This window comes from Pipistrellus hanaki (assembly GCF_964339955.1).
Source record: "Pipistrellus hanaki genome assembly, chromosome: 3".
Lineage (NCBI taxonomy): Eukaryota > Metazoa > Chordata > Mammalia > Chiroptera > Vespertilionidae > Pipistrellus > Pipistrellus hanaki.
The window spans coordinates 188,243,253-188,270,974 of record NC_140505.1 but is presented as its reverse complement, the minus strand read 5'-3'; the positions used below and the strand labels follow the sequence as shown (position 1 = coordinate 188,270,974).

General features: G+C 63.6%; 1 protein-coding gene and 1 long non-coding RNA gene across 3 annotated transcripts; both read left to right on the top strand.

Moving 5' to 3' along the window:
• The first annotated feature begins 44 nt into the window (after nt 1-44).
• On the top strand, nt 45-27,722 carry KIAA0930. The gene is made up of 10 exons (XM_084878160.1): nt 45-451; nt 16,262-16,413; nt 20,565-20,696; nt 20,781-20,858; nt 20,967-21,068; nt 21,507-21,647; nt 21,976-22,167; nt 24,234-24,396; nt 26,153-26,311; nt 26,614-27,722. The coding sequence occupies exons 1-10, from the start codon at nt 244-246 to the stop codon at nt 26,652-26,654; spliced, it is 1,368 nt and encodes a 455-aa protein (XP_084734286.1). The 5' UTR covers nt 45-243; the 3' UTR covers nt 26,655-27,722.
• Nucleotides 16,473-19,357, top strand: LOC311619607. Of its 2 annotated transcripts, none has more exons than XR_014794542.1 (3): nt 16,473-16,584; nt 16,659-18,461; nt 18,514-19,357. It is a non-coding gene; the product is annotated as an uncharacterized lncRNA (long non-coding RNA). The 2 variants fall into 2 exon arrangements; XR_014794543.1 differs by lacking the exon at nt 16,473-16,584 and having other exon boundaries at nt 16,687-16,732; nt 16,919-18,461; nt 18,514-19,356.

Sequence of the window (27,722 nt, the reverse complement as noted above, 5' to 3'; positions counted from 1 at the left end):
CCTGGAGGGCGGGGCCTGGGGCGGGGCCTGGGGGCGGGGCGGGCGGCCGGCGGCCGTGAGGCGCGCGGGCGGAGGCGGCGGAGGTGCGCTCGCCTCTGGGCTCAGCGGGCGGCGGCGGCGGCGGCGCGCACAAAGGCGGTTGTGGCTTCTCTAGTGCTCGCGGCGGGCGGCGCCGGGGCGGGGGCGGCGGGGCACGCCGGGTGTCCCCGCGGGCGCGGCGCGGGCGATGAGCCGGGGCCCGGCATGGCCTCTGCGCGGCCGCCGGGCTGGGCCTGCGCCTCGGCGCCCGCGCCCGCGGGGCTCCGGGTCGGGCCACCTGTCCCGCCCGCCGCCGCCTCCCCCGAGCCCGCGGGCAGCGCCGAGGCCGAGGAGCGCTCGCTGCAGCGCATGCTGCGCGCCATTGCGGAGGAGCGCGGCCGCCTCAGCCTGCGCCGCGAGGTCGGCGGCCTCGGTGAGTGCGGCCGCGGGGCCGGGCGGCGGGGCCGGGGCGGCGGGGCCCGGGCGGCGGGGCCGGGGCGGCGGGGCCCGGGCGGCGGGGCCCGGGCGGCGGGGCCCGGGCGGCGGGGCCGGGCGCTTCTCCGGTGTCTGCGCGTCTCCGTCCGGAGCGTGTCTCGGTGCCTGTGTCTCTGTGTGTCTCTGTCTCTGTCTCTGTCTGTCTCTGTGTGTCTCTGTCCCTGCCGTGTGTGCCGTCCCCTGCGGGCCGTGTGCCCCCCTCGCTCCCAGGTCCCGGCGCCCGGCTGGTCCCCGCGCCCCTCCGTCCGCGGCCCGGATCTCGGTCCCGGAGCGGCTTTCATTTCCCGGGTCATCGGCGTCTCCTCCGGCGGCTTCCTCCTTCCTTCCCGGGCGCCGCCGGCCCTTCCCGCCCCAGGAAGCCCTCCAGCCTCGGGGCCCGCAGGGAGCGGGCGCTGGGTTCGGGGAGACCCCGGCTGTCACTGCGGAACCGGGGCCCGGCTCCGGCCGACCTCCCGGCAGGTGTGCCCGGGCACGGCCCCGCGGACCTGGAGCCACGTCCGGCTTCCCGAGCCTTTGTCCTGCCCTCGGCCGGCCCTTCGCTCCGATCGATCGGGGACCTGTTGGGCTACGGTGTCTGCGCCCCCACACCTCCCCCCCCACCCCTGGCAGAGGGAGCGGCTGCCCCAGGGCCCGTCACAGACGGCCGCGGGGAGGGGGCTGCAGGTGGGTGGGTGGGCTTGGCTGGGGTGAGGTCATCCGTGCTGACGGATCCCGGCAGCCCCCTCCCCTGAGTGCGGGTTTGCCTTGTTCTTCAGGAAAGACCCTCCCTTCTTCCTGCGGGAATGACTTCATAGCACGCCGTCTGCCGCCCCCACCCACCCTTCCCGCCTCGGGCTGGGATTTCTGAGGAGGTGACGGCTTGGTGGGAAGGAATGTCAGCCTTGGAGTGCACCCTCCATTCACCACCGGGGAAACTGAGTCCCGGGAGCCCACGCCTCCCCTCAGAGGCACAGGGCAGCAGGGACACGGCAGCCACGCCCTGGAGGGTGGACGGGAGAGGAGTCCTGCCTGTTCTCCTTTGTGTGAGGGCAGGCTGAGCCCCAGGCCCGCCCCTGGGAGCAGGTCCTGGGCGGCGGGGGAGGGGAGGGGGTGTCTTTTCTGAGAAGGGTCACAGCTGAGCTCTGAGCAGAAATGAAAGGGTCCGCATTCATTCATTCAGCGGACGTTCACTGAGCACTACTGTGTGCCAGGCTGTGTACCCACCTGTCACCTGGCACAGAGTGTCTGACATGGGAGGGGTCTGAGGGGCCATCTGCTCTAGCCCTTCCGCCCTTTGCTCAGCAGCTCCGGGCAGCCCCTCCCCACGCCCCTGTCCACATGCTCCCACTGCCCTCTGACCCCTGAGCACCCCCCCTGCTCGGAGCCCGAGGGCCAGCCCCGGAGAGCAGTAACAGTTTGCTCCAGCAGCTGGCATTCGCTGCGTCCCTACTGTGTGCCAGGGGCCTTCTGTGTGCTGTCAGCTCGCTGCTGGAACCTTCTTGCCTGAGGTTCCAGGGAGGCTCTGGCTCAGCTGGGACTGACCTTCAGTCAGTCACCCGGATCCCGCCCCCTCCCCCATGTCCCAGCCGGGCCTGGCTGCACCTACTGAGCTGCACCTGGGAGAGCTGGCCCCTGGTCGTAGGCCGAGGGCAGAGCCTGCTGGTCACGCTATTCCTCCGTTTCCTGTCCCGGTCTCCAGTCCTCCCTCCTCACAGGTCTCCGTCTTACCCTCCCCCTCCCACACTCGCCTGAACTCGGCCCTGCTCTGAGGCGCTGCACCCTCAGGCTTCCCGTTTTCTCCCCGAAAGACCACCCCTGCTCACCTGCCCTGCACACGCCTCAGGTCTCCCCTCCAGCCTGGGGGAGCCCTCCTGCCCCTCCCTGCCCCCCACCCCCCCGCCTGCGCCTGGGGACTGGGTGCGTGTCGCTGTCTCTGTACGGCTTCTTCCTAGTTAGCAAGGGGCCCTGCGGGCACTGCCCAGTCTGTGCCACCTCCTCGGTCCGCACAGGCAGTGCAGGGCAGGGGCCCGGTGAGCACTTACACTGCTTTCTGGGCCGGAAGCAAAGGAGATGGGCCCAAGGAGAAGGGAATCTAGCCTCCTCGTAGGGCTCATGTTCCCGGCTCTCTCCAGATGAGACGTGGGATGTTCAGAGAGAGGACCCGAGGGCTGGCCCGAGCACCCGCTGTGACCCCGGGACAAGCCACGTGTGCGCCCAGTGGCTCAGGAAACCCTGTCTCCACGCCACAGCTGTGGCCACCTGTTCCGGTCCTCGCAGGTGGTGGTGGTTACCGCGGCCCAGGGCCTTCTGAGCCGCGCCGTGCTCTCGGGCGGTTTGGAGTGCCGGGGAGGCTGGTGGGGACGCGGCTGGACACCGTGGGTCTGAGTCAGGGTGTGTGAGTGGAGGAGGCCGCCCGCCGCTGGCCGCCAGGATGAAAGGCACCTTGTGGAGCCAACGGACCCGGCCGGCCGGCACAGCAGTTTGGAGCACTGGCTCCGTGCGTGCCTGCCGGGCGGGCGGCCCTGACCCGCCTGGTGGAGGGCACGGAGCCAGGGAGCAGCCAGGCGCGCAGGGGGCCCCGGAGGAAAGGCGCTGCTGGCCGGATCACGGTGGTTTGTCCACCGGGAGCTGCTAGTCGTTCCGGGGCGCGGGGAGCCGCCGGCGGGCGGAGGAGGCTCTGGGCCTTGGGACCTGGGCCGGGGAGCAGGAGGGGCCGGGGCCCAGAGGCAACACAGACATCGGACCGAGGAGGCTGTCCCTACCCCCTCTGGGGGCTGGCCTTCTCCTGGCCTGGGCGGCAGTCCGGGCGTGCTGGGCGCGGCTCCCTTCCGGCAGGGCAGCAGGCCCGGGGACGGCCTGGCCACAGAGCGTGAGGGGCCCTCCGTCACGCTGTTGCCTGACCCTGGGCGGGTGGGCATTGCGGGGCTGTCCCCTCTGGTGAGGCAGCCTGGGGATTCTCGGTTTGAAAGGCTGTGGGGCAGGCAGAAGGTGTGCTTTATGGCCACTACTTCCTTTTGTCCTCAAAATAACCCTACCCGGTAGGTACCAGGGTACTCTACTCTTTTTTATAAAAAACACGTATTTTTATTGATTCCAGAGAAGAAGGGAGAGGGAGAGAGAGATAGAAACATCAATGATGAGAGAGAATCATTGATTGGCTGCCTCCTGCTTGCCCCAAACTGGGGATCGAGCCCGCAACTTTGGGCATTTGCCCTTGACCGGAACCGAACCTGAGGGTGTCCAGAATCGGGGACCGTGAGCACCGAGGACGCTGCCCGCCTGCGAGCCAGCCGCTCTGTGCCTGCGGCAGGTCCCCACGCCAGGAGCTTCCATTCTCACCCATCCTGCGGATGAGAAAGGCAGGCTTCAGAGGCAGTGCCTCACCAAGGCAGGTAGCTGGGAGGTGGCCGGTCAGGTGCGAAGAGCCATATTGCAGAGTTCATGGAGTGAGTCAGAGGAATGAGGGGGGAACTGCCCCGCCATGGCCTCTCCTGGGTGCTGAGCACCTGCCAGCACCCTGTGAATTGGGCAAAGGACACCCCGTCGGCCTGGCCCTGGTGCTGGGTGCAGCGGCGCTGGGTGGCAGCGGCGGGTGGGGACTTGGAGGGAAGTCTGTGTGGCCCAGACATGTGGCCCTTCCAGGCCTCCGTGTCGTCACCTGTAAAGTGGAGTAGACACGCGACGGCTAGAGCTGCTGGGTTGTGGAGAGGTGCCAGCACAGCCTCTGGCAGCCGAGGAGGAAGGTCCCCCCATGGTTCTGTCATCGTAAAGGCACCAGGCGCACCCGCACCCGGAACTAGGCCTGGATTCACGGAGCTCAGACCGCTCTGCGTCTCTGGGACAGTTTGGGGCCCCGGCCCTCGGGAGGCAGAGCGGTTCCGGGCCAGTGGCCGGGGAGGAAGTGTGGGTGCGGAGGGGGCCTCTTTCGGTTCCTGCCTATTTAAAGGCCTGTGGGTTCTGGCTCCATCTGCCAGCGTGGGTCTCTCCGGAGCAGGAAACCTGAGGACACGGACCTCACACCTTCAAGAAACAAGGTCACAGCTGCAGGGACACCCTGCAGGGTGAGACGGTGGTCAGCTGTGCTGGCACCGCCCCGTGCCCCCTCCCCCAGGCTGGCCTCCAGGCCTGCTCCACGTAAACTCGCTTCTTGCGCTGGGCAGGCTCCTGAGATCAGACAGGCTGTGAGCCACTTGTTAAAAAACAGCCTCAAAACCCCCAATTTTGCCCTGCCTGGTTCGGCTCAGTGGAGAGAGCGTTGGCCTGTGGACTGAGGGGTCCTGGGTTCGATTCTGGGTGGAGGGCTTGGTCCCCATGGGGGGACGTGCAGGAGGCAGTCAATCAATGGTTCTCTCTTAACATTGATGTTTTTATCCCTCTCTCTTTCTCTCTAAAATCAATAAAAATACATTATAAAAAAAGAAAAATCCCCCAATTTTTTCCAATTCAAAAAGTCACATGCACATAGCCGAAACTGGAAAATATAAGAAATGGGGGGAAAATTACTCATAGTTCCAATCACCCAGAGGCACACTGCTTATGAACTTTGCAAAATCTTGCTTTCCGGTCTTTATAAAGCTGTTTAACGAACACTTGGTATGCTACACACTTAGTTTCTTAGTCATCCTTGTTACTCAGGCTTCCTAACACCGTCCATGTGGTTCAGATCTCCACTCTGTTTAAGTGACTGCAAGGTGCTTGGGTGGATGAGCTGTAACTCCCTAATTAGTCGGGTCTGGGAAAACAGCTTAGTTTTTCACTAAGAATCCTTTGCAACAAGCCTCTTCATTTGCACAGTCTGTGCAGTGGGGGCTTCCTGTAGCAGCCTGGGCTGTAGGTCCACACCGCCGAGCCCCAGCCCTGCCCGGGTCCGTCCTCCTGGTGCCCGTTTATCTGTGATGGCTGGTGCCACCCAGGCGATCTGGAGGCTGTGCCACCTGCCAGGGAGGTGGGGCCAAGGATTGCAGGTTCCTCCTGACCCCCGCCTCTCCCCCACCTCCCACCCTCCCAGCAGCGCACTAGCTGTTGCTCAGTCCCTGGGTCCTGCTCCCGGAGCACAGCCTGAGAGACAGACGTGCCAGCTGCGTGCTGCCCGGGGCTCTGCGCCCGGCACTGCCCTGAGCCCAGCGAAGCCGCTTCTCTCTGGGCCGGCTGGGGCCGCAGAGCCCCTCCTGTTACTGCGCGCCTGGCATTGTGTCCTTCCCGCGGCCCCTGTGACCCAGGGCACATGCCCGCTGGCCGGTGAGGACGATGAGACTCGCGAGAGATGGAGGTTGTAGGTCCGGCCCAGAGCCGGGCTGGGGCCAGGTGTCCCGCACGTGTGGCAGCTGCCTGTCCATCCCACTGCCCTGCCCACCTGGCCCAGGAGGCCTTGCCGTCTGTGTGGCCTCCCCAGCCCGGCTCTTCGCAGGGAAGGAGGCTGTAGCAGCGGAAAGAGGACAGGTCAGAGGAGGCGGCGGCGCAGAGGGCGGAGGGGGTGGGGGCTGGGCGCTTCTGAGACCACCGCGCAGCCGAGGGCAGGAACTGGGCAAGGGCCGGAGGTCCCAGTTCCTCATGGCGGGGGAAGCGAGAGCGTGGCCTCTGGGGATGTCTGGTTTCCAGAGGGAGCATGCCGGTGACTGGAGGGAGCACACGGAGGGCCTGTTGTCCTCGGTGCCTGGCCAGGGCGCTGCGCCCTCGCTCCCTGCAGCGTGCTGTCAGCTTGCATCCCTCCGGCGATGGGAGGACCGAGTGCTTCGCACCTGCCTGACCCGAGAGCCCGCGGGCTGGGTGCCGGCAGGGCAGTGAGCAGGGCGGCAGTCCCTGTGGCGGGCCCAGAGCTGGGCGGTGGGTCGGGCTGGGTCCAAGCCTGGCTCAGGGAGGAGGCGAGCAGAAGGAGTGCGTGGTGTTCCGTGTCTGACGGGGTTCAGCGTCTCCCCATCCGTGCGCAGGTGGCAGCACCTCTTGCAGCTTCCAGGATTCTGCGTCCTGCCTCCTGCCACGTGGCCATGCGGTGAAGGGGGAGGAGCGGGAGGTTGACTGGCCGTGACCTCAGGCAGTTGGGAGCGGAGGGGAGGCGGGCGTTGAGGTGGCCGGGTCACCGCTCCTGTCTGGGTGGGGCAGCAGTGTGCGTGTCTGAGGAAGCCGGAGATTGCTCAGGAGGAAGCAGCTCTTTGGAGGCCTTGGTGTGTCAGAGCGAAGCGGTGAGTCAGGAGTGTGAATGGGGCCACGCGAGGAGGGCTCCCAGGAGAGGACTTGGAGCGGGAGACACTGACAGGTGACAGGGAGCCGTGCAGGGGCGGGCACTGCTGTTTGCAGAGTCTGCGGGATTGCTTTCGGGACCTGCCGGGGCCCAAGCCCCTCCCCGTGAAAGCAGCCCCGAGGTCAGGGTCCGGCTTCCTCCTGGCCGGGGCCTCACGCAGGGCCTGGCGCGGGCGGTGCTGGCTGCACCGGCCCGCATTCCTGACCCCGCTCCCATCTCCTCTCTTGCTTATTAGGGAGATCCCAGTGGGAGGCAAGGACTGGGAGCACTTGGGGAATTTCGCAGCAGCGTGCGCATGGAGGGACGGAGTGTGGGTGAGGTGAGGGCTGGTGAGGGCTCTGGGGTGAGATTCGAAGCGGCCCCATCACTCCCTGAGCAAGCGGACAGCTGGACGTGGTCAGTCACATGTTTGTTCCGCGGGCTCCCTGCGGTGGCCCTGCCTGTGCGGGGTCGGAGGTCACCTGGACCGGACGCTGAGCCAGTGTAGGACCGTGTGACGAGCTCCGGGCAGCAGGTTTGGGGCAGGCTTGGCTGAGGTGTGGGCAGCCGCTCCCGCAGTGACATCACAGTGACTCAGGCCTGCAGCTCGGCTTCCTCACCAGGTAAACGGAGGTAGTAATTTCATCGCGTGGGATTTGGTGACGATGAAAGCAGGTTCAGTAGGCGGCGGGTGCCCAGCAGGGGAGGGCTGGAGTGCTGGGGGACAGGAGGCGCAGGGCTCGGGAAGGGGCCCTTCCCCTCCCGTCCTGGGAGGTGGCAGCTGAGCTGTCACAGGCAGGTCCTGGGCCTCCGGCAGGGAGGGAGGCGGGGCTGGAGCCTGGGGCACCCCCCGGCGTTCAGGGGGCTGGTGGAGAGGCCCTTTCCCGTCCTCCTCACCGGCCCCCCCGCAGGGCCTGGGTGCTGGGCCCTCCCAGGCCTGTGTGCTGGGCCCCCGCAGGCCTGGGTGCTGGACCCCGCAGGCCTGGGTGCTGGGCCCCCGCAGGCCGGGGTGCTGGCCCTGGCAGGGGAGCCAGGACTCTGCCCTGAAGAAGGCAGGCACGGCAGGGGCGGGAGCTGGTCCTGGTTCTGCCACTTTGCGTCGCTGAAAGCCCTCGCCCCTTAGGCCGGCGCAGAGGACCCCTGGGTGCTCACGTGGGGCCCCCTGGGTCCCTCCTCGGGCAGTCCTGGCCCCGGCGCTCCGTGGGCTTTGTGCCGGGGGAGGGGCCGCGGCAGCAAAGGGCACTGAGGCACGGGCTCTGAAAGGGCCATTGAGGGACACAGAGGCCTATTCACTGGCCCTGGCTGCCCCGGGGAGGGCCAGCGCTGCCTTGGACGCTCCCCAAAGAGGACACTTGACCCCCATTTGGGGGCAGGGCCAGGCTGGAGGCACCGGGCACCTACTTATGTGGGTCAGGGGCTCTCCGTCCGCTCTCCACACTCCAGAGGCTTCCCTCAAGCCCTCCCCGCCACACCCTGAGGGTCCGAGTCCTCTGAGACCCCCACACAGCCCCAGCGAGGAGGCCTGCGGGTGGGTCGGCCCCAGCTCGGCTCTCGCTCAGCACCCTGGGCCTTGGCCTGCCCTCGCCTCGGTGCCCTGCTTTGCCCTCTGAGCCCGTAGTTATGGGCCCTCAGTGAACCCCCTCCTCAGGCTCCCTGACACCCTGACACCCTGACATGCATGTGGGCTCAGGGCACACAGCTGCGCTCCTGCCATGGCCCAGGCGGCTGTCCTGCCTGCTGGGCACTCCAGGGTCAGGGACGTGCTAGGTGCCGGTCACCCTCACCGCCCAGCCCGAGCCCCGCCTCTAACAGTGGCATTCAGACGTGTGCCCGGCTGGCAGGAGGTGTGGGCCAGCGGCTTCCGGTTCCAGCTCCAGCCAGCTGGGCGCCCCGGGCGATGGGTGAGCAAACCTGTTTCTGGGAGTGGCGATGTGGGAGGGCGATGTCAGAGGGTGACATTGTCAGAGGGCGATATTATCGGAGGGGTGATGTCAGGGGTGCCCTCCGGGCCCTGTCTGTTGTTGGAGGAGGTGGAGTTCTTGAGATGTCGCAGGGAAAGGAGTTAGCTGAGACTCACATGGAGGAGGAATTCATGTTTTCCCGGACTTGAACCTGAGTTTCCAGTTCACATTTCCCTCCGTCCCAGGCTCGCCGCCAGCAGGGCAGGAGGAGAGGTCGCTGCCCAGAGGCTCTGCTCCATGCTAAGCCCAGGCCAGGCCAGCCTCCGGCTGCTGAGCTTGCGTTCCCGCTGAGTCCATGGTGCATGGGGTCTGCACGGCCATGGTCACGTGGCTAAGGACATGCCATGGTCATTACGTAACTTCCCTCGGAGTGGGAGTGAGACGCGGGAAGGCCTGAGTGGAACAGCTGGGTCAAGGTGTAAGCATTTGTGGGTGTTGTTGCAGAGTCCCTCTAGGGATTTTTGTTGTTGTTGTTAATTCTCACCCGAGTTTGTTTTTTCCATTAATTTTTTTAGAGGTAGTGGGGAGGGGGAGAAGGAAGAGAGATTGGTGCCTCCCCCATGGGCCATGACCTGGGGCCCATGCTTTTTGTTTGTTTGTTTGTTTGTGTGTTGTTGTTTTTTTACCTTTATTGTTGAAAGTATTACAGAAGTTTCCTTTGCTTTTTTCCCCGTTGACTCCCCTCCACCGCACACCGGTCCTTCTAGGCCTTCACCACACTGTCCTATGAATAAAAGGTAACACCCACATTGACCCTAACGGCAGAACGACCAGAACAACCGCTGGGCCAGTCACTGCGAGGTGCACTGACCACCTCTGTCCCTTCCCCCGGCCCTCAGGCACCGTCGCCCGATGGCGGACAGGGAACCGGGGTGGGTGGCAGCAGGGGCGGGTCTGGCTGTGGGCAGCTGGGGGAGACGGCCCTGGTGGCAGGCCGGGCCTAGGAACCGTGCCCTTGCAACGCGTTTTGTGTGCCGGGCCTCTAGTTGTCTAATAAAAGCTTAATATGCTAAGTGTCCAGTTATCCATTCACCCAATCAAAGTGTAATATGCTAATGATATGCTAAGGCCGCTCAGCCGCCTGCTATGATGTGCACTGACCACAAGGGGGCAGACAGTGGACTGGTCAACCAGTGTCTATGACGTGCACTGACCACCAGGGGGTAGATGTTCCAACCAGTAGGTTAGCTTGCTGCTGGGGTCCAGCCCATCGGGACTGAGCAAGACAGGCCAGACACGCCCTGGAGCCCTCCACGGTTCCTCCCCAGCTGGCCAGCCTTCTGCGTCCCCCCCTCCCCCCCCCCGCCCTGATCGTGTATCGGTGGGGTCTCTCAGCCTGGCCTCTCGCAATCCAGGACCCCTCGGGGGATGTTGGAGAGCCGGTTTTAGCCCAGTCCCACAAGCCAGGCCGAGGGACCCACTGGTGCACGAATTCATGCCCGGGCCTCTAGTACCCCTATAAGTTCCCCTGTTAATTTCTCCCCACCCAACCCCGTCTTCCCTCTGATATTCGTCAGTCTGTGCCATGCTCCCATGTCTCTGGATCAGTTTATTTTGTTCATTAGATTCCACGTATGAGTGAGATCATGTGATACTTGTCTTTCTCTGACTGGCTTATTTCGCTTAGCGTAATACTCTCCAGGTCCCTCCATGCTGTTGCAAATAGTAAGGGAACCTTCTTTTTTCACTGCTGTGTAGCATTCCATTGTGTAAGTGTCCCACAGCTTTTTACCCCTCATCTGCTGTTTCCAGATCTTAGCTATGGGAATTGTGCTGCTGTGAACACAGGGGTGCGTACATCTTTTCTGGCAGTGTTCCCGGTTTCTAAGGATATATTCCTAGAAGTGGGATCCCTGGGTCCAGTGGGAGTTCCACTGTCAGTTTTTTGAAGGAAGCTCCATCTGTCTCCCACAGCGGCTGCCCCATCTGCGTCCCACCAGCAGCGCACGGGGTTCCCTGTGCTCCGCATCCTCGCCGGCACTTGTCGTTTGTTGACGGCAGCCATTCTGACAGGTCCCTCATTGTTGTTTTAGTCTGCACCTCTCAGATGATTAGAGACTTGGAGCATGTTTTCCTCTGTCTCTTGGCCATCTGTGTGTCCTCTTTGGAGAAATGTCTGTTTATTGGCCCCTTGGCCATTTTTTATTGGGATTGTCTGTCTTCCTTTTGTTAAGTTGTATGAGTGTTCCTCATGTATTTTGGAAATTAACCCCTTATCAGACGTATCATTGCCAAATATGTTCTCCCATGCAGTGGGCTTTCTTGTTGTCTTGTTGATGGTTTCTTCTGCTGAGCAGAAGCCTTTTATTTTGATATGGTCCATTTGTTTATCTTCTCCTTAGTTCCCTTTGCCCTAGAAGAGGTATTGGCGAACATATTGCCATGAGAGATGTTTGAGATTTTGCTGCCTGTGTCTTTTTCTAAAATTTTTATGGTTTCATGTTTCACATTTAAGTCTTTTATCCGTTTTGAGTTCACTCTTGTGTGTGGTGTAAGTTGATGGTCTAGTTTCTTTTTTTTTTTTTCTTTTTTTTTTTTGCATGTACCTGTCCAATTTTCTCAGCACCATTTATTGAAGAGACTGGACCTCAGTTGGTAATTCTGGGTGTGTGTTTCCCCACTTTAGTTTATTTCCAGTCTGTCCTTGCGAGAAGGTGCAAGAAAGATCTGCCTATTTGACCACCATTTTCTCCTCCCTCCCCAGAAAAACACGTACATGCCCTTGACTAGGAATCAAACCCTTCGGTATGCAGGCGGGTGCTCTAACCACTGAACCACACCAGCTAGCGCTCCATAGGGATTTTATCAGTCCACCTTCCATGTCCATTCACACCCTCTTGAACCTGGAGTGTGGTCAGGTGTTTGGGGAGGGGAAAAATAGTTTTCCTTTACATTTCTCTAGTTGTAGGACGGTGAGCGTGGCTCCTGTTGTAAAAGCCCTTGTATGCCTCTCTGCTTTCACTCTGCTCCGTGCTCTCAGGCGTCGTATGGCATGGGGTGCTGTTAAGGCACTCAGCCCTCACAAAGGGTTTCCGATTTCCCCGTTCATGGTGTGTGGGTTTTTATCTCTGTAGAGATTTCTCATGTGGCTTACCATTATTTTCTTTCATGGCTTTTGTGCTTTACCTAGAAAGGCTTTTCTCTGAGAGGAGAGAAAAATTCACTCATGGCTTATTTTTTAAATGGTTTTAGTCGTAACGTTGAAAAGTTGCGCTCTCCTTGGGTTTGTGTAGGCCTGAGCAGGACTCGGCCTCTCTCCTCAGTTCCCTGCTGTCCGGTGCGAGGTAACGCAGTCACCTTCCTCTCAGCCCGCTGACGCGGCGTCTTTGTGTGAATTAGATGACCACGTGTTTTAGTTCTATTTCTGGCCTCTCCTCTCGGTCCCATTGATCAGTGTAATGATGGGCCAGTACCCCTCGCTGTGGGTAATCACCGCGCTCACTTCATCATCCGTGCACCCAGCCGGTACTTCCTGCTTCCTGCGGGTCAGACAGCGGGCTAGGGACGGAGAACTCCCCCGGGAGCAAAAGCAAAGAGGAAAGGTATTCAGACTTCGTGGCGCTCACATTCCCTCGTGGTATTTTGTGGTCCAAAGAGCCGCATGTGGCTCGCGAGCCGCAGTTTGCCGACCACGGCCTTAGTGCATTTGTGTGCTTTGTGGCGGTGACTTGCTGTTTGAACCGGCCCCAAGCACAGTGCTAAGGCGCTGGCCGGCCCCCGGCACGCCGAGGCTGCTGGGGGCTTGTGGGGGCGGTGCAGGTTGGCTGACCTCATCCAGGCCGGTGATGGCCGTTGGCTGGAGTTGGGTGTCAGTGAGCCAGCCGGATGCTAAAGAAGGCGTCTTTGTTCAGACACACAGAAAGCCGGGTCACGTGCTGGTTGGCGGACAGAGCATTCTGTGACCAGAGGCTTGAAGGGGCCAGCCCTGCATTTCTCCGCGGGGCTGTGGTGTGTTTGGTGTTGGCTAATGCAGCCTTTGTGGCCACTTGATCCAACAGAACCTCCAGGAATGAGAAGGGACTGGAAAAGGCTGATCCTGGGACCCGGGCCAGCCGGGGAGGCAGGCCTGCGGCATGGAGCTGTCCGTGGTGCTGCCCAGCCAGCGGCTCGGCTTCCAGACTGACCAGGTCCTCCAATGGACCCACTGGGCTCAGGGGCCAGGAGACCCTCTGCCCCGAGGCCAGGGTCAGGGAGACGGGGCAGAGGGCGTCTGCAGATGGGGGAGCTCTGCCGGCGAGGCAGCTCCGGGCTGTCCCCCAGGGGGCTGCCTGCCGGTCAGGCCCTGGAGAAGGATTCGGGTCCGGGGTTTACCTGTGGGAGAAAGAGCACTGATTCCCAGGCCATGCAGGGTCCAGTCACCCCTCGTGTGTTTATTCACACACAGTCACTGCACCACGCGACCTTGGGGAGTTGGGGATCCAGTGGCCGCCTCCGAGCAGGCCACACCCCGACAGAGACACGGAAAGGGGCGGGCATGCGGTCCCGGGACCCATGGCGCGGCGCTGTCTTTATAACGCAGAAATGTTGTGAATCGGGCTTATTTCTGTTCCATAAGACAGAGTCCGAGAAATAGGAGAATGCTTATTTGATTTTCACCAAGAATATAATGATTTTTGTTTTCTTGCACATATGAGAGTTCCCAGCTCATGCCCCCTTGCCAGCTTCCATAATTTCCATGTTTTATCAACTTCAGTAGAGTCTGGTTTATGTAAGATAACTGCACCCACCGGAGAGGGAGCCGGGTGATGGCGGCCGGAGCCTGTGAGGCCCACCGCCATCAGAAGCTGCCGTGCTCTTGTCACTCTGGCTGTCTTTCCGGAACATCACGTGGCTGTCACCTGACAGCGCGCAGCCTTTGAGGGCCCCCGCTCAGCAGGACGGGTTTGAGGTTTATCCGCTGTGCGGTGGGTCAGCGCTTTGCTTGTATTGCCCGTGATCACCCATGGGTGGGCCGCGCCACATTTCGTGTGTCTGTTCTGGTTCCCAGTTCGGGACTGTTATGAACAAAGCTTTCAGGAACGTGTGGGTACCCATGTGGTAGGCACAGGCTTCATTCCTTTGGGGTAAGCGCCTAGCAGGGGGCACATCGGTGGTCAGTATGGTTAGCTTGTGAGAATCTGCCCTTTTCCTGAGTGGTGTTTTCTAATAGCACCAGATTTGGCCCGGCTGGCATGGCTCAGGGGTTGAGCATCAACCTGTGAACCAGGAGGTCACGATTCGAATTCCAGTCAGGGCACATACTCCGGTTGAGGGCTCGATCTCCAGTGTGGAGTGTGCAGGAGGCAGCTGATCCATGATTCTCTCTCATCATTGATGTTTCTCTCTTTCTTTCTCTCTCTCTCTCTCTCTCTCTCTCTCTCTCTCTCTCTCTCTCTCTCTCTCTCTCTCCCTTCATCTCCGAAATCAATAAAAATATATTTTTTAAAAAATTAAAAATAAATACTATCAAATTTGCCCTCTTAAAATGACCACCTGTTCTTTTAATATGAAATTTTGATTACTCGGGAGATCAGTATTTTCCCACATTTTGGGTAAGCACTGTATTTCCCTTTTTGTCTGTTCCCTGTGTGGGCAGTTCACACATTTGTCCATGGGAGTTACGCACTTTGTTTCATAACCGCTGTGAGGTGACCTCTTCTGTACGGCCTCGCTCATGTATTGGTTTCCCTCCCGGTTTTCCTGTCCCTTTTGCTTTCTTGGGCATGAAGGGGGCTTTGAATGTTCAGGAGGGCAGCTCTTGATGTTTGTGCTGTTTCTTCTTGCATTTATAAAAAATATATGTTTTTATTAACTTGAGAAAGAGGGGAAGGGAGAGGGAGAAAGAGAGAAAAACACCAATTGGTTCCCTCCTACACTCTCCCAACTGGGGATTGAACCTGCAACCTGGGCATGTGCCCTGACGGGGAATCGAAACGTGACCTCCTGGTCCATGGGTCAATGCTCGACCACTGAGCCACACCGGCCAGGCAGGAGTTCGGGTTTTATCCAGGAATTAGAGGCACAGGGCATGAATTCGTGTATGGGTAGGGTCCCTAGGCCTGGCTGGCGATCAGAGCCAATTGGGGCCTTCCTTCATTCCGTGCTGCCCCCTGGTAGTCAGCGCACATCATAGCAAGCAATCGAACTCCAGGTCAAACTCCCGAGGGGACACTTTGTATATTAGCCTTTTATATGTATAGGTAAGCACAGTGCCTTTGCTTAACCTTGCAGGGGTCTGTAGAGGCGTGAGCCAGGCGTTGCCTGTTGTGGAAGTGTGGCGGGAATTTCAGACCCATGGTGCAGACAGCCCGCCTGGTTCCCCTGGTGCCTGGGAGCCTGGGAGAGGCTGTCAGTCCTGAGGCTCCACCCCCCCCCCTTCCCGGCTGACAGGCTGCGTTGATGTTGATCAGCTGACCTAGACTCTGCCTGAGAGGACCCCTTGTTTCCTCCCTGAGCCAAGCGGGCTGTGGGAGCAGAGGGGCGGGGGAGGGAGCTGGTGGGAGCCTGGGTCACTGGTGCGCTGTGGCAGAGGTAAACTGAGGCCGGGGTTTCTGCATGTGGCTCAGCCTTCCAGAGCCTGGTGGTGACCCCCAGGGCAGCTGCAGTCCTGGTCGGGCCACTGCACTGCCTGTGAGGGCGAGGGCGGTCCCCGCGTGGCGTGGTTCCCGTCTGTGTGTGCAGGGTTAGGTCTGGCCCTTCCTGCACCCATAGGCCCGAGGCGCCAGCGGGGCGGCTCTGCGGGGGCAGGGAGAAAGGAGCCAGCCGCGAGGATGCCCCGAGCTCACGCGCAGCGCTCTGGCGCGGATCCTGCCGGCCCCTGCATCTGTCAGGAGGCAGGCGCCCGCTCTGTCCCCTCTCTGTGCCCAGGGCTCCGTCACCCGCACTCACACAGGGGCCTGGGCATCAGCCAGGCTGTGTGCCTGCTGTCACCGCAGGGGGAGTGCGGGAGCCGTGTCCCGCCTCTGAGAGGGGCGTTTCTCCTTGTGCAGAGGCAGATGATTGTGACAGGTGAATTGCCTTCAAGAAATAGTGCTTGTCAGAGAGCAGGGCCCCTGCGGCCCGGCAGGAGCAGACCGGCTGGTAAACGGCCGCAGCGCAGGGTGGGGGCCGGGCACGGCTTCGCTGCTCTCTGCCCGCGGCCGAGACTCCTTGGCAAAGGGGCAGCTGTTCCTTTAAATCTGTTCTCTGGGGCTTGCCGCAGCCTGGGGTGGGGGATGAGGGTGGTGCTTGTCTGGTGACGAAGGTCTCCCTGCAGAGCTTTCCTGCTCCAGCGCCAGCGCCAGCGCAGCCCAGCCCTGCCGGTTCCTCTCCTTGGTCTTTCCCGGCCAGGGCGCTGCTGACTCACCCTCACCCTCGGGCTGGAGTTCGAGCAGCTGTGGGCTGGGCGCTGGGCCTCTGGGTGGAGGGTCGGGCCTCCAGGGGGGTCCCTGAGCCCCTGTGGCTGCCCCTTGGGTGGGGGGGCCCTCTGGACAGCACAGACCCTGCAGATTTCTGTCCGGAGATGCAGGGTGGGGGCAGGGAGGGGGCAGGGAGGGGGCGCCGGGGACAGGGCTGGCCCAGGTCACATGGCGAGGGCAGGCTGATGTCTCCTCCCTGCCGTCTGCCCCTGCAGGGTGCTTGAAGGATGACCGCATCGCCTTCTGGACCTGGATGTTCTCCACCTACTTCCTGGAGCGGTGGGCGCCGCGGCAGGACGACATGCTCTTCTACGTGCGCCGGCGGCTGGCGTTCGCGGGCGCCGAGAGCGGGGCCGACGGGAGGAAGGTGCGTGCCTCCGCGGCCTGGCCGCGGGCCCTGCGGGTCTGCTCTGGGCGGGCGAGGGCCGTCCCGGCGGTCCCCGTGCATGTCCGAGGGGAAACGAGGTCACTGAGCGCCTACTGTGTGCTGGAGCCCTGGGAGGTCACTGAGCGCCTACTGTGTGCGGAGCCCTGGGAGGTTCGCTGAGCACCTGCTGTGTGCAGAGCCCTGGGAGGTCCGGTGAGCACCTACTGTGTGCGGAGCCCTGGGAGGTTCACGAGCACTTACTGTGTGCCGGAGCCCTGGGAGGTCCGGTGAGCGCCTACTGTGTGCGGAGCCCTGGGAGGTCCGCTGAGCGCCTACTGTGTGCCGGAGCCCTGGGAGGTCCGCTGAGTGCCTACTGTGTGCTGGAGCCGTGGGAGGTTCACTGAGCACCTACTGTGTGCGGAGCCCTGAGAGGTCACTGAGCACCTACTGTGTGTGGAGTCCTGGAAGGTCACTGAGCGCCTACTGTGTGCTGGAGCCCTGGGAGGTCCAGTGAGCGCCTACTGTGTACGGAGCCCTGGGACACAGCCACACATGCTTGCTGGGGTGGTGTGCATTATCGTTAACTGTCACCGTGACCCAGAACGGCAGCAGTGTTATCATTATTGTACCTTTGAGCAAACTGAGGTTCGGAGGCGAGTGGTTTGGCCAGCCTCTCATAATTAGTGAATAAGACGTAGAGCGAAGCTTAGACCCCAGAGTCCAGCTCCTCCCTGCCCGTGGACAGGCCCTCCCTGACAGGGCCGTGGACAGCCCCTCCCTGCCCGTGGACAGGCCCTCCCTGACAGGCCCGTGGACAGCCCCTCCCTGCCCGTGGACAGGCCCTCCCTGACAGGCCCGTGGACAGCCCCTCCCTGACAGGCCCGTGGACAGGCCCTCCCTGACAGGGCCGTAGACAGCCCCTCCCTGCCCGTGATGGCGGGGATGGCGATGAGCGCACACTGAGCCCAGGCCAGAGCCGCCCAGCGGAGCTCTCCACTCCTGGCCTCACGTCCCGCGCCTCGGCGGGCAGAGGCTGCGCTCCGAGGCTCCTCGTCCCCGCGTTTCAGTGCGTGCAGGGGTTAACGCAGCGCACTGCACATTTCCTGCCCTTTTCGGAAACTTTTGTTTTGAGATGTTTAAGCCACCCGTGTGCCAGGCCTGGCAGTGCGTGGCTTTCTTTTAAACGCAGACGGGGCAGGCTGAGGAGCAGCCCGGGCCTGGGCAGCCTGCCTGGCTCTGGGTCCGGGGCCCTGACCCCTGCGGGCCGGGCTGTTAGCCGGGGTGTGTGTGGAGCCCCGGGAGGCCTCGCCCTGCCGTGTGCCTGCTCTTGGGCCTGACGCGTGCGGAGTGGGCTTTTCTACAAACGCACAGGCTGGCGTCCCCCGCAAAGGAGACGCGGTGACGTCTTGCCGCGCTGGCCCTCCGCACGCCGGCGCCAATGCAGCTGGTCTGGCTGGGCTTCGTGTCGTGCGGGGGACAGAGCTAACCCCGGGGCTGGCCTGGTCCCCGGCATTCGGCTGGCGTGCAGGCAGCTGGCTGTGGACTGTTGTCACCAGGACCGCGCACACACATGGTTGGCGTGTTTAGTGACCAGAGGGAAGGGGAGCAGAGCCTGGTGAGAGGCGTCTTGAAGGGAAAGGTGTTCCCGGCAGTGCAGGGGGGGCCTGACAGTGCAGAGACCCGGGCGCCCGGGGCCGCTGTGTTGGGGCAGCTGCCCGGACGAGAGGGACGCGGGAAACCCGGAGGCAGGCTGGGCACAGGGCCGTGGAGGTCACGCCGCAGGAGCGGAAACGGAGGAAGGGATGCGGTCAGAGGTCCTTCCAGCAAGTGCCCAGCGGCGGGTGGCCTGGGGAGGATAGGGCAGAGGCAGGGCTGCTTGGGCGGGTGCTGGCGGCTACACCAGGGAGAGGGAGCGGTGGAGGGTGGTCCGCTGGCGCTCAGGACGTGGGCTCAGCCCAGCAGGGCCTCGGGTGACTGGACTGGGCAGGGGAGCGTGGTGCCCTCACTGCAGGCGGGGAGTGGTGGTGGACGGTCTGAGTCGGTCCGAGGTGCCTGTGGGCTGAGTCGGTCCGAGGTGCCTGTGGGCTGAGTCGGTCCGAGGTGCCTGGGTCGCTGTCTGAAACTCGGCTGGGAGGTCAGGGACAGAGGTAGAGGTTTGGGCTCCGGGAGCCCGTGGGAGGAGGAGGGAGACAGGAGGCCTCGGACAGAGCCCAGAGGTAGCCCGATGCTGGAGGGAGCAGCAGGAGACGAGCGATTGGCCGGCGGTGGGTCACCCCGGCCCTGTTGGGACTGTAGACGGGTCTTTCCAAAGGCAGTCAGTCCGCTGCAGCCGAGAGGAAGGTTAGGCCCTGACACACCTCCGCTGTTTCTGGAATCTCAGTGCCGGCGAGGCCCCAGCTCTGGTGAGGGGCGGGGTGTGTGTGCGTGCGTGTGTGGCCTGTGGGCCTTGAATACTGTCCAGTTCCCAAGGAGCGATGAAAGTTTCCAGAATTGCACGGCGAGGTGACGGCCGGTTCCCGCTGCATACACCGCCCGGGAGTTCTCCTGGTTGTTGGGCTGGAAAGGCCGTGGAGATGAGACCAACCGTGAGAGGACAGAGATCGGCCGTGGTGACGGGCCTTTGCAGTCCAATCGCACAGACCCCGTTTCAAACACGGAAGAACCCAATTAGTTGGCAGCAAAGCTAAGATTAGCATTCAGGTTTTCAGCTTCCTCGTAGATCCCATTATTGTTATTATTATTATCTTTATATTTAAATTCTTTGTTGTCTAAAGTATTACATAAGTCTCCTTTTCCCCCATTGACCTCTCCCCGGCGCCCCCTCCCCCCAGGGAGTGTTCTTGACCGGCCTCAGCCTCCATTCTCCCTCCTGGAGGCGAGGGGAGAGGCCAGGTGGGGTGAGGAGAGGGAGGTCCAGCGGCCAGGGCGCAGGCCTACGGAGGAGGGGGCAGAGCCTGGTGTAAACGCTCCTGAAAATGGCGGGGGGGGGGGGGGTTTGAGGTCAGCGAGGGAGCCTGAGTCCATGGGAGCCTGTGTCCAGCTGTTTGTGTGTTAGAATGTTCCATCGACCACCCACTGTGAGCTGTGTGCAGAGTGAATCAGCCCTGGCCCTGGCCTTGGGGAGCCCCCGTCTGCTGGGACAGGGCGTAGCCAGGGACACAGCTGTGATGGTAGCAGGCGGGGCCCACGGAGAGGAGGCGGCCTCTGCTGCGTGTTGTAGGACAGCGGGGACCGCAGGGAGCTGAGACCTTCCTGTGGAGCGAGCACACGTGCGCAGCGGGAGGGGCTGCCGGGTGGGTGTGTGAAGGGCAGGGGGCGGGCAGCGATCTGAGCCCCATGGGCCCAGGGGGTGCAGGGCAGGCGGGAGGGGGTGTGGGAAACCGGGTGGCAGCTTCCCAGGTGGCTTCCTGCCCCCACCATTCAGAAGAATGGGAAGGAAAAGCACACACACAAAAGAATGGGAAGAAAAGCTTGGCAGGTGCAGCGCCTGCGCACTGCGTGCCTCTGAGGCTCTCTGGGGCGCCTGCGCACTGCGGGCCTCTGAGGCTCTCTGGAGCGCCTGCGCACTGCGGGCCTCTGAGGCTCTCTGGAGCGCCTGCGCACTGCGGGCCTCTGGGGCGCCTGCGCAGTGTGTGTCCTCTGCGGCAAGCCCAGGCTGCTTCCGCCCCTTCCATCCTGCAGCCTGCAGAGCGGCCAGTCGCCATAGCAACCTGCGGGCTACCTGCGCGGAGCCGGAGGGTGGCTGGGTGGATGGGCTGCCTGCTTGTGGTGTGGGGAGCAGAGTGTGGGTGGAACAGGAGGCTGGGTTCCCCCACCCTCGTGCAGCCCCCTAAAATAAGGTGACCAGATGGCCCGCTTTTGGCGGGACAGTCCCGATTTCTAACAATTTGTCCCGCGTCCCTTGGCGTCTTAACAAAGATTCTTTCCAAAAATCGGGACTGTTTTAAAACGCCGCGGGACACATTGTTGAAAATTGGGGCTGTCCCGCCAAAAACGGGGCGTCTGGTCACCTCACCCTAAAAGGGTGACAGCCTGGGAGGTTCAGCTCCTGATGGACTCAGGGTCTCAGCTAGAGGCTGAGGGCGGGCAGGGCTGGAACCTGCCCCTGCGGGGCCACAGGGGCACCCACTCGCTCCGCACTGTGCTCGCAGCTGCCCGAGGCCGAGGCCGAGGCGGAGGTGGAGGTGGAGGTGTACCGGCGGGACTCCAAGAAGCTGCCAGGCTTGGGCGACCCTGACATTGACTGGGAGGAGAGCGTCTGCCTGAACCTCATCCTCCAGAAGGTAAGGGGCGGCGGGGCGGGCTCCAGCAGCCGGGAGGGTGGCCTGAGGACAGCCGAGCCCTCCACGCACCCTCCCCTCTTCCAGCTGGACTACATGGTGACCTGCGCCGTGTGCACGCGCTCCGAGGGCGGCGACATCCACATCCACAGGAAGAAGTCCCAGGTGAGCGCCGCCGGGCCCAGGCCGCCCGCGCTGCCCCGGGCTGGGAGAGGTGTTTGCACGCTCCGCCTGGGGGCGGGGCTCACTGCCCCTCCATCTCCTTCCTTCCAGCAAGTGTTCGCGTCCCCCAGCAAACACCCCATGGACAGCAAGGGGGAGGAGTCCAAGATGAGCTACCCCAACATCTTCTTCATGATCGACAGCTTCGAGGAGGTGCGCCTCCCACAGGCTCCCGCAGCCTCGCCCTGCAGAAAGGCGGGAGGCGGGTGGGCAGGGCTCGGAGCAGACGGGTCAGGACTCCACCAGTGTGGCCCCCACCCTTCCCGGTGTTGGGCGAGGAGCAAGGGTGCCCCCCAGTGGGAGCCTCAGTTCTCCCACCTGTAAAGTCGTGCTCATCGTCCTACTTACCCTCGGGGTGGAGGTCAGAGGGGCGCCCGAATGGAGGGTCGTTATTATCGCCGTAAACTAAACGCGTGCCTCCACCCATGCTGAGTTGGGCTGCGCAGGGTCGGCGGAGGGTGGGAGGGCTGGGTGGCCACAGGTATCGCATCCGTGCCGCAGGTTCTCACTGCCAAAGGGGGTTTTCGGGGCGAGTGAGGGGTGGCGGTGGGCAGCTGGTAGTTGGCGTCTTCTCTCCGCTTGCTCCCCCAGGTGTTCAGCGACATGACCGTGGGGGAGGGAGAGATGGTCTGTGTGGAGCTGGTGGCCAGTGACAAAACCAACATGTTCCAAGGGGTCATCTTCCAGGGCTCCATCCGCTACGAGGCGCTCAAGAAGGTGTACGACAACCGGGTGAGCGCAGGGGCCGGGCCCCGCCCCCCGGGCCGCCCTCCTCACAGCACCTGCCGTGCCCAGCTCAGGGCCAGCGCTGGTGACCTTCCCACGGCCACTCCACGCAGAACACTCCCAGGACTGACCTGAGGGACAGGGGCCGGCGGAGGCGCTCTCCTTGGAGCCTGGTGGGTGTGGGGAGGCCGGCCAGGTCCTGGGGCTGCAGTTCTGTGCCCAGCCTGGCCCTGGGCCTGCTGGGGCTGCTCCGGGAGGGAGGACTGTCCAGGCAGCTCATGTCCCAGGGAGGACCCCTGCCCACCGTCCTGCTCAGCCTTCCCGCTGCCCACAGGTGAGCGTGGCCGCCCGCATGGCGCAGAAGATGTCCTTCGGCTTCTACAAGTACAACAACATGGAGTTCGTGCGCATGAAGGGGCCCCAGGGCAAGGGCCACGCGGAGATGGCGGTGAGCCGTGTGTCCACCGGCGACACGTCCCCCTGCGGGACGGAGGACTCCAGCCCGGCCTCGCCCATGCACGAGCGGGTAAGGGCTGCCCGCTCGGGCAGGGCTGCTGCCCCTTGATTCTGCTTCCCACCATCTCCCAGTGCTACAGCCCCAGGAGAGGGAGGGGTCATTGTCCCCACTCTCTGGTGCGGAGGCCGAGGCTCAGAGAGGGCAGGTCACTTGCCCAGGGCACACAGCAGGTTAATGCCGAGGCCAGAGCCTTGTCTGCTCCCGAGCGGTCAGTGCAGCCAGGTGATTACCGGGCACTGGGCCTGCCTCAGTGGACCTGCTGGGCGGGCGCAGGCCGGGGACAGCCTCCCCGGGAGTGAGGCGGGGACGTGAGGAGCTGCCTCGTCCTGTGCCCTGAGCATCAGCTCTGCTCTCTGCCGCCCAGTGTTTCCCCGGGGACCGCCCGCACCGGGCAGGGCCTTTCCTGTCCGCAGCGCCGGGAACCTTTCCGGGGGGAACCAGGTCGGGGCGGCTGTACTTGGCCTCCGGCGGGGCTCGGAGGAGGAGGTCTCCCTGCAGCCCACTGGCCGCTCCGCCTCAAGGGTGCTTACCCAGAAATGGGTGCAACGCCTGCTCCCTCAGGGTTGGGAGGCTCAGAGGAGCCGCTGCACCCCAAGCGCCTGCACAGGGCTCGGCCCACAGGTGTCCAGGGAGCGGCCACTGCAGTGGCTTCGCTGGTGACCGCTTGGAAGTGACCCTAAGAACGTAAACAGTGTTTGTGCGCTGAGTGCGGAGAGTGTTTGCCGTCCTTTCACTCTGTCAAATGGCCAACCAGGCGCACCTCCAGGAGCCAGAAGGCTTCCTACCTTTCATGTTGTGCATCTTCTGCCTTGAATGTGTTTTATAAGCAGAATAACATACTCGGTATTTTTTGTAAGGATGGTGAGAATTCCAGGCAGGGCCTCTCAGCAGGGGGGTTCTGGGGTCCAGGGGAGGGACTTGCCGGGGCCACGCAGCTGTGAGTGCAGGGCCTGACCTCCTGGGGACCTTTCAGGCCCCGCCACCTCTGTGCTCACTGTTGCTTACCCTCCTTTTCCAGGGGGTCACTGTAACCAGCGATGACAAATGCAGATTCTGTGTGTTCTGTGGTTTCTGGTGTTTGTTTTTTCTTTTAAAAACCTTCCCTGACTGTGGGAGGACCACCTGGAGCCAGCGGCCGCCGGACGTCAGAGCCATGATGAAGAGGCTGACGGGGCTCCGCAAGTCTGGGTCCCAGCTCATCTTATTCTCAGATTCTTGTTTGCATGGGGAGGAGGGAGGAGAGGGGCCACGTTCCCTCTGCCTGGAACGCCCTTCCCCCCCTTCTTCACCTGGCCAACTCCTCCTCGTCCTTCACGACCCGGCTCCCGCGGCATCTCCTCCAGGAAGCCTTCCCTGACTTCTCGGGCTTTTGCCTCCGTGCCCCCCTGTATGCTCTGCCTCTCCTCACCTGTCTCAGCAGCCATCATGCTGTTGTTGTCTCTCTCTGAGTCTGTTGCCCCCAGCAGACTGTGAGCTCCTTGAGGGCAGGGACCAGTGTCACATGCCTGTCTGTGCTCAGTGCTGCGTCCACCAAGCCCCAAGTGGGTGTGAGAATGTTTGGTGAACTGAACAGAGTGGTTGCAAGTGTGTGGGAGAGTGCTGGGGGTGGGGGGCGTTAGCCAGAAGTGAGGGGGAGGACCTGAGTCACCATCGTTGGCCCTCATCCTTCCGGATGCTGTGAGAGTTCACGTTGGTCCCGTTAAAGCTGCTGTGAACCTTCGTGTCCTCACTTGCCCGCGGGGTCAGTGCCGGGCCCGTCTCGTGGGAGTTCCGTGGACTCAGGTGCTGTGGCAGGTGCTTGAGCGGCGTCATCAGCCAGTCTTCGCACTTAGCCCGGCCCCTGCCAGGGTTTGAGGGCAGAGCTGGCGGCCAGGCCGCCCTGCTGGCCCCTGAGCTGAAACCATGTCCCAGTGCCCACTGGGCCCTCAGAGGGTGGGCTCAGTGCGGTGCCACACCGGGCCCCTCCTCCAGCAGGTGCTCCCCCGGGGAGCGCGGGGCCGGGGTTCCTGGGGGAAGGGAGTGGCTTTGGGCCCCTGGTTGGTGGCTGCGCTGTGACTCCGGCTCTTTGTCCCCAGATGGCCTCCTTCAGCACCCCCCCCACGCCGGAGCGGAACAACCGGCCCACCTTCTTCTCCCCGTCCCTCAAGAGGAAGGTGCCCCGCAACCGCATCGCCGAGATGAAGAAGTCCCACTCGGCCAACGACAGCGAGGAGTTCTTCCGGGAGGACGGTGATGCCGGTGAGCGGCCGGCGCCTTGGCTCATCATTCGTTCACTCCTCATTCGTTCACTCCTCATTCGTTCCTCTTAGAGGGTGCCTGTCCGGGGAGGGCTGAACAGACAGATCCCTGCCGCAGGGCCCCTTCCTCTGGGTCTTCAGAACGTGAGGACGAATGGCGGTGTGCAGTGCGAGGGGTCCCGGAGTGCAGTGCGAGGGGTCCCGGTGTGCGGTGTTAGGGGTCCCGGTGTGCGGTGTCAGGGGTCCCGGTGTGCGGTGTCAGGGGTCCCGGTGTGCGGTGTCAGGGGTCCCGGTGTGCGGTGTCAGGGGTCCCGGTGTGCAGTGCGAGGGGTCCCGGTGTGCAGTGAGGGGTCCCGGAGTGCAGTGCGAGGGGTCCCGGAGTGCGGTGCGAGGGGTCCCGGTGTGCGGTGTTAGGGGTCCCGGTGTGCGGTGTCAGGGGTCCCTGTGTGCAGTGAGGGGTCCCGGTGTGCAGTGCGAGAGGTCCTGGTGTGCAGTGAGGGGTCCCGGTGTGCAGTGCGAGAGGTCCTGGTGTGCAGTGAGGGGTCCCTGTGTGCAGTGCGAGAGGTCCTGGTGTGCAGTGAGGGGTCCCGGTGTGCAGTGAGGGGTCCCGGTGTGCAGTGCGAGGGGTCCCGGTGTGCAGTGAGGGGTCCCGGTGTGCAGTGCGAGGGGTCCCGGTGTGCAGTGAGGGGTCCCGGTGTGCAGTGCGAGGGGTCCCGGTGTGCAGTGAGGGGTCCCGGTGTGCAGTGCGAGGGGTCCCGGTGTGCAGTGCCAGGGGTCCCGGTGTGCAGTGCGAGGGGTCCCGGTGTGCGGTGTTAGGGGTCCCGGTGTGCGGTGTCAGGGGTCCCGGTGTGCGGTGTCAGGGGTCCCTGTGTGCAGTGAGGGGTCCCGGTGTGCAGTGCGAGGGGTCCCGGTGTGCAGTGCGAGGGGTCCCTGTGCCTGCCGATGCCGATGGTCTGACTGCCGCCACCGTGGCCGGAAGTGCGCGCCGCGGGAGGGAGGGGCTCTGGCTCGTCCGTGCGTTTTGTGGCTTCCCCGGCTTCCCCCGGCGCTGTCGCTGGCCCCTCAGCCTTCTCGAGAGCCGGTGGCAGCCTTTATCCTCCGGGGCCGTGCACAGGGTCCCTCTCCCTGAATGTAAACGTCAGCCTGCGGCAAAGGAGAACCAGCCGGGGCGCTCGGTCAGCATTTCCGTTCCGCGGCCCCGGTGCCGTGGCAAGGCCGGCCCAGGCGGCTACCAGACCTTCCCACCGGCTCTGGAGCCTTCAGTGGGGTCCACGGCCTCCCGCCTGCCTGGCAGAGGCCTGGGTTTGGCCACACAGTTCCAGTCCCTGGCAGCGCTCCTGTGCCTCCGTGGTGTCAGCCCCCGGCAGGGACCGTGCAGCCAGAGGGCAGTCATGTGGCCATGGGAGCCCAGGGCTGGTGTTGAGTGGCCCTGCCCGCAGACCCGGAGACTCCAGCGCTGGCCTTGACCGCCCTGTGAGCTCGGGCAGTGTCCTCCCTGGGCGACAGTGCCCCTCATCCCAGCCTCGCCCGGCCCTTCAGGCCTGTGGCACCTCGTCCCAGTGACAGGCAGGACCCCGGGAGCAGAGTAGCCGTGTGCGGGGTGCAGGACCCCACGGAGGAGGCTCCCGGACAGAAGGGGGTGGAGAGTTGGGGGGGCAGAGGTCGCAGGCAGGGTAATCAGTGGCCGCAGAGGGCGCAGGGGGCAGGAGGAGTCACGGGAGCGGGTGTCCCACGCTGACCCAGCCCCCTGCCCGCAGCGGACCTGCACAACGCCACCAACCTGCGGTCGCGGTCGCTGTCTGGCACCGGGCGCTCCCTGGTCGGGTCCTGGCTGAAGCTGAACAGGGCAGACGGGAACTTCCTCCTCTATGCACACCTCACCTACGTCACGCTGCCGCTGCATCGGATCCTCACAGGTACCCGCCGGCAGCACGGCCTCACTTCTCTCAGCCAGCGGACTCCTGGGCCCGGGGTCCTGAGCCAGTTCAGGGGTGACCCACCCTGTCCCCTCATTTCAAGTCAGGCCCCTGTTCACACCCGCCGGGGCCTCTGGGAGAGGTGTCCCTGTCCCCCCTGACGGGGCCTGGCCACGCCCCGCGTCCCCGCCCTGACCCGGGCGACAGCCCTGCAGCGGCGAGGCGGGAAGCCGGAAGGCCTGGGGGGTACGCGGCGCGGGCGGCCTTCTTCCTGACTTCCTGCCCTGTGCTCCGCCTCCCAGACATCCTGGAAGTCCGGCAGAAGCCCATCCTGATGACCTAGCCGCGCGGAGCCCGGCCCGGGAAGTCCTGCCAAGTGCCTCGCTGCCCCCCGCACCGGGGCCCGACAGCCGGCGCGGGCCAGGGCCGCTCCACGAACACCAGCCCAAACTGAAGTGCCTCTTCCTCCCCCGCTGGCTCTGCTCCCGCCCTGCGCCCGCCCGCCGCCCAGCCCGTCCCCGGAGAGCCCTCCGCACCCAAGAACCGCAGACGCCCGAGGCCAGAGCGCCAAGGAGCGGCCAGTGCGGCCAGACCGCTGACCGCTCAGAGGCGGAGACGCCCCGCGGGCGCCGTGTGCCCACAGTCCACGCTTCCGAAGGAAGCAGCCGAGATTTTGCAGTTCCGTGCCATGAACCTCAGCGTCCACATTGGTCCCATGTCTGTCCTCCCCAGCGTGGTCCTAACGGGCCCCTGGGGAGGCGGGTGGTGCCCCCGGGCCGGGACGTCACCCACACCCGCTCCCGGAGGCCTCGGGCTCGGCAGACAGGCCCGATCCCGCCAGAACGGCCTTTGCTTCCAGCCAAAGAGCACCGCCACGGCTCCCGCGGGAGAGCCCCAGAACGCGGACGCGGACAGGTGGGGGCTCGGACCCGGCAGGAGAGGCCGGGGGTGGGGGTGGCCTGCCCCCAGGAAGGCTCAGGCTCCTCGGGCCGGAGGGGCTGGGCCCACCTCTGGCTTTCTGGAGATGGCCTCCCATTTCTCAGACCAGCTCACTGAGGCCGAGGGGACCGGCTTCCATGCGGCCAGTACGGTTAGGTGTGGGTGGCACACGAGCCCCGGGTTTGCCCGGAGCCTGGTGCCAGCCAGAACGTCCGCCTGTGAGGACCACATGCTCTGAGCCGAGCCCTCTGGGAGAGCCGGCCAGCCCTGGAGGCAGTCACTGGCCTCTGCTGCCGCGGGGCCGGGTCTGAAGTCTCCGGAAACACCTGCGGGTCCTGCTGGCGGCAGAGGCCCAGGCAGGAAAGAAATGGTTTCCATTCTGTGCTCCAGGGTGTGCGCTGGCTCCGGAACGGACTCCTTAGGGCTCTCTACATTTTGTATGCTGTTATTAAAAGCGAGCTGTTGCATTTCA

Bases quoted from the DNA above. Each gene is read 5' to 3' on its own strand.
- KIAA0930 (XM_084878160.1), top strand. From the start codon at position 244: ATGGCCTCTGCGCGGCCGCCGGGCTGGGCCTGCGCCTCGGCGCCCGCG. The intron at 20,697-20,780 runs GTAAGGGGCGGC...CCCCTCTTCCAG, and splicing joins TGAACCTCATCCTCCAGAAG to CTGGACTACATGGTGACCTG. The intron at 24,397-26,152 runs GTGAGCGGCCGG...CCCTGCCCGCAG, and splicing joins CCGGGAGGACGGTGATGCCG to CGGACCTGCACAACGCCACC.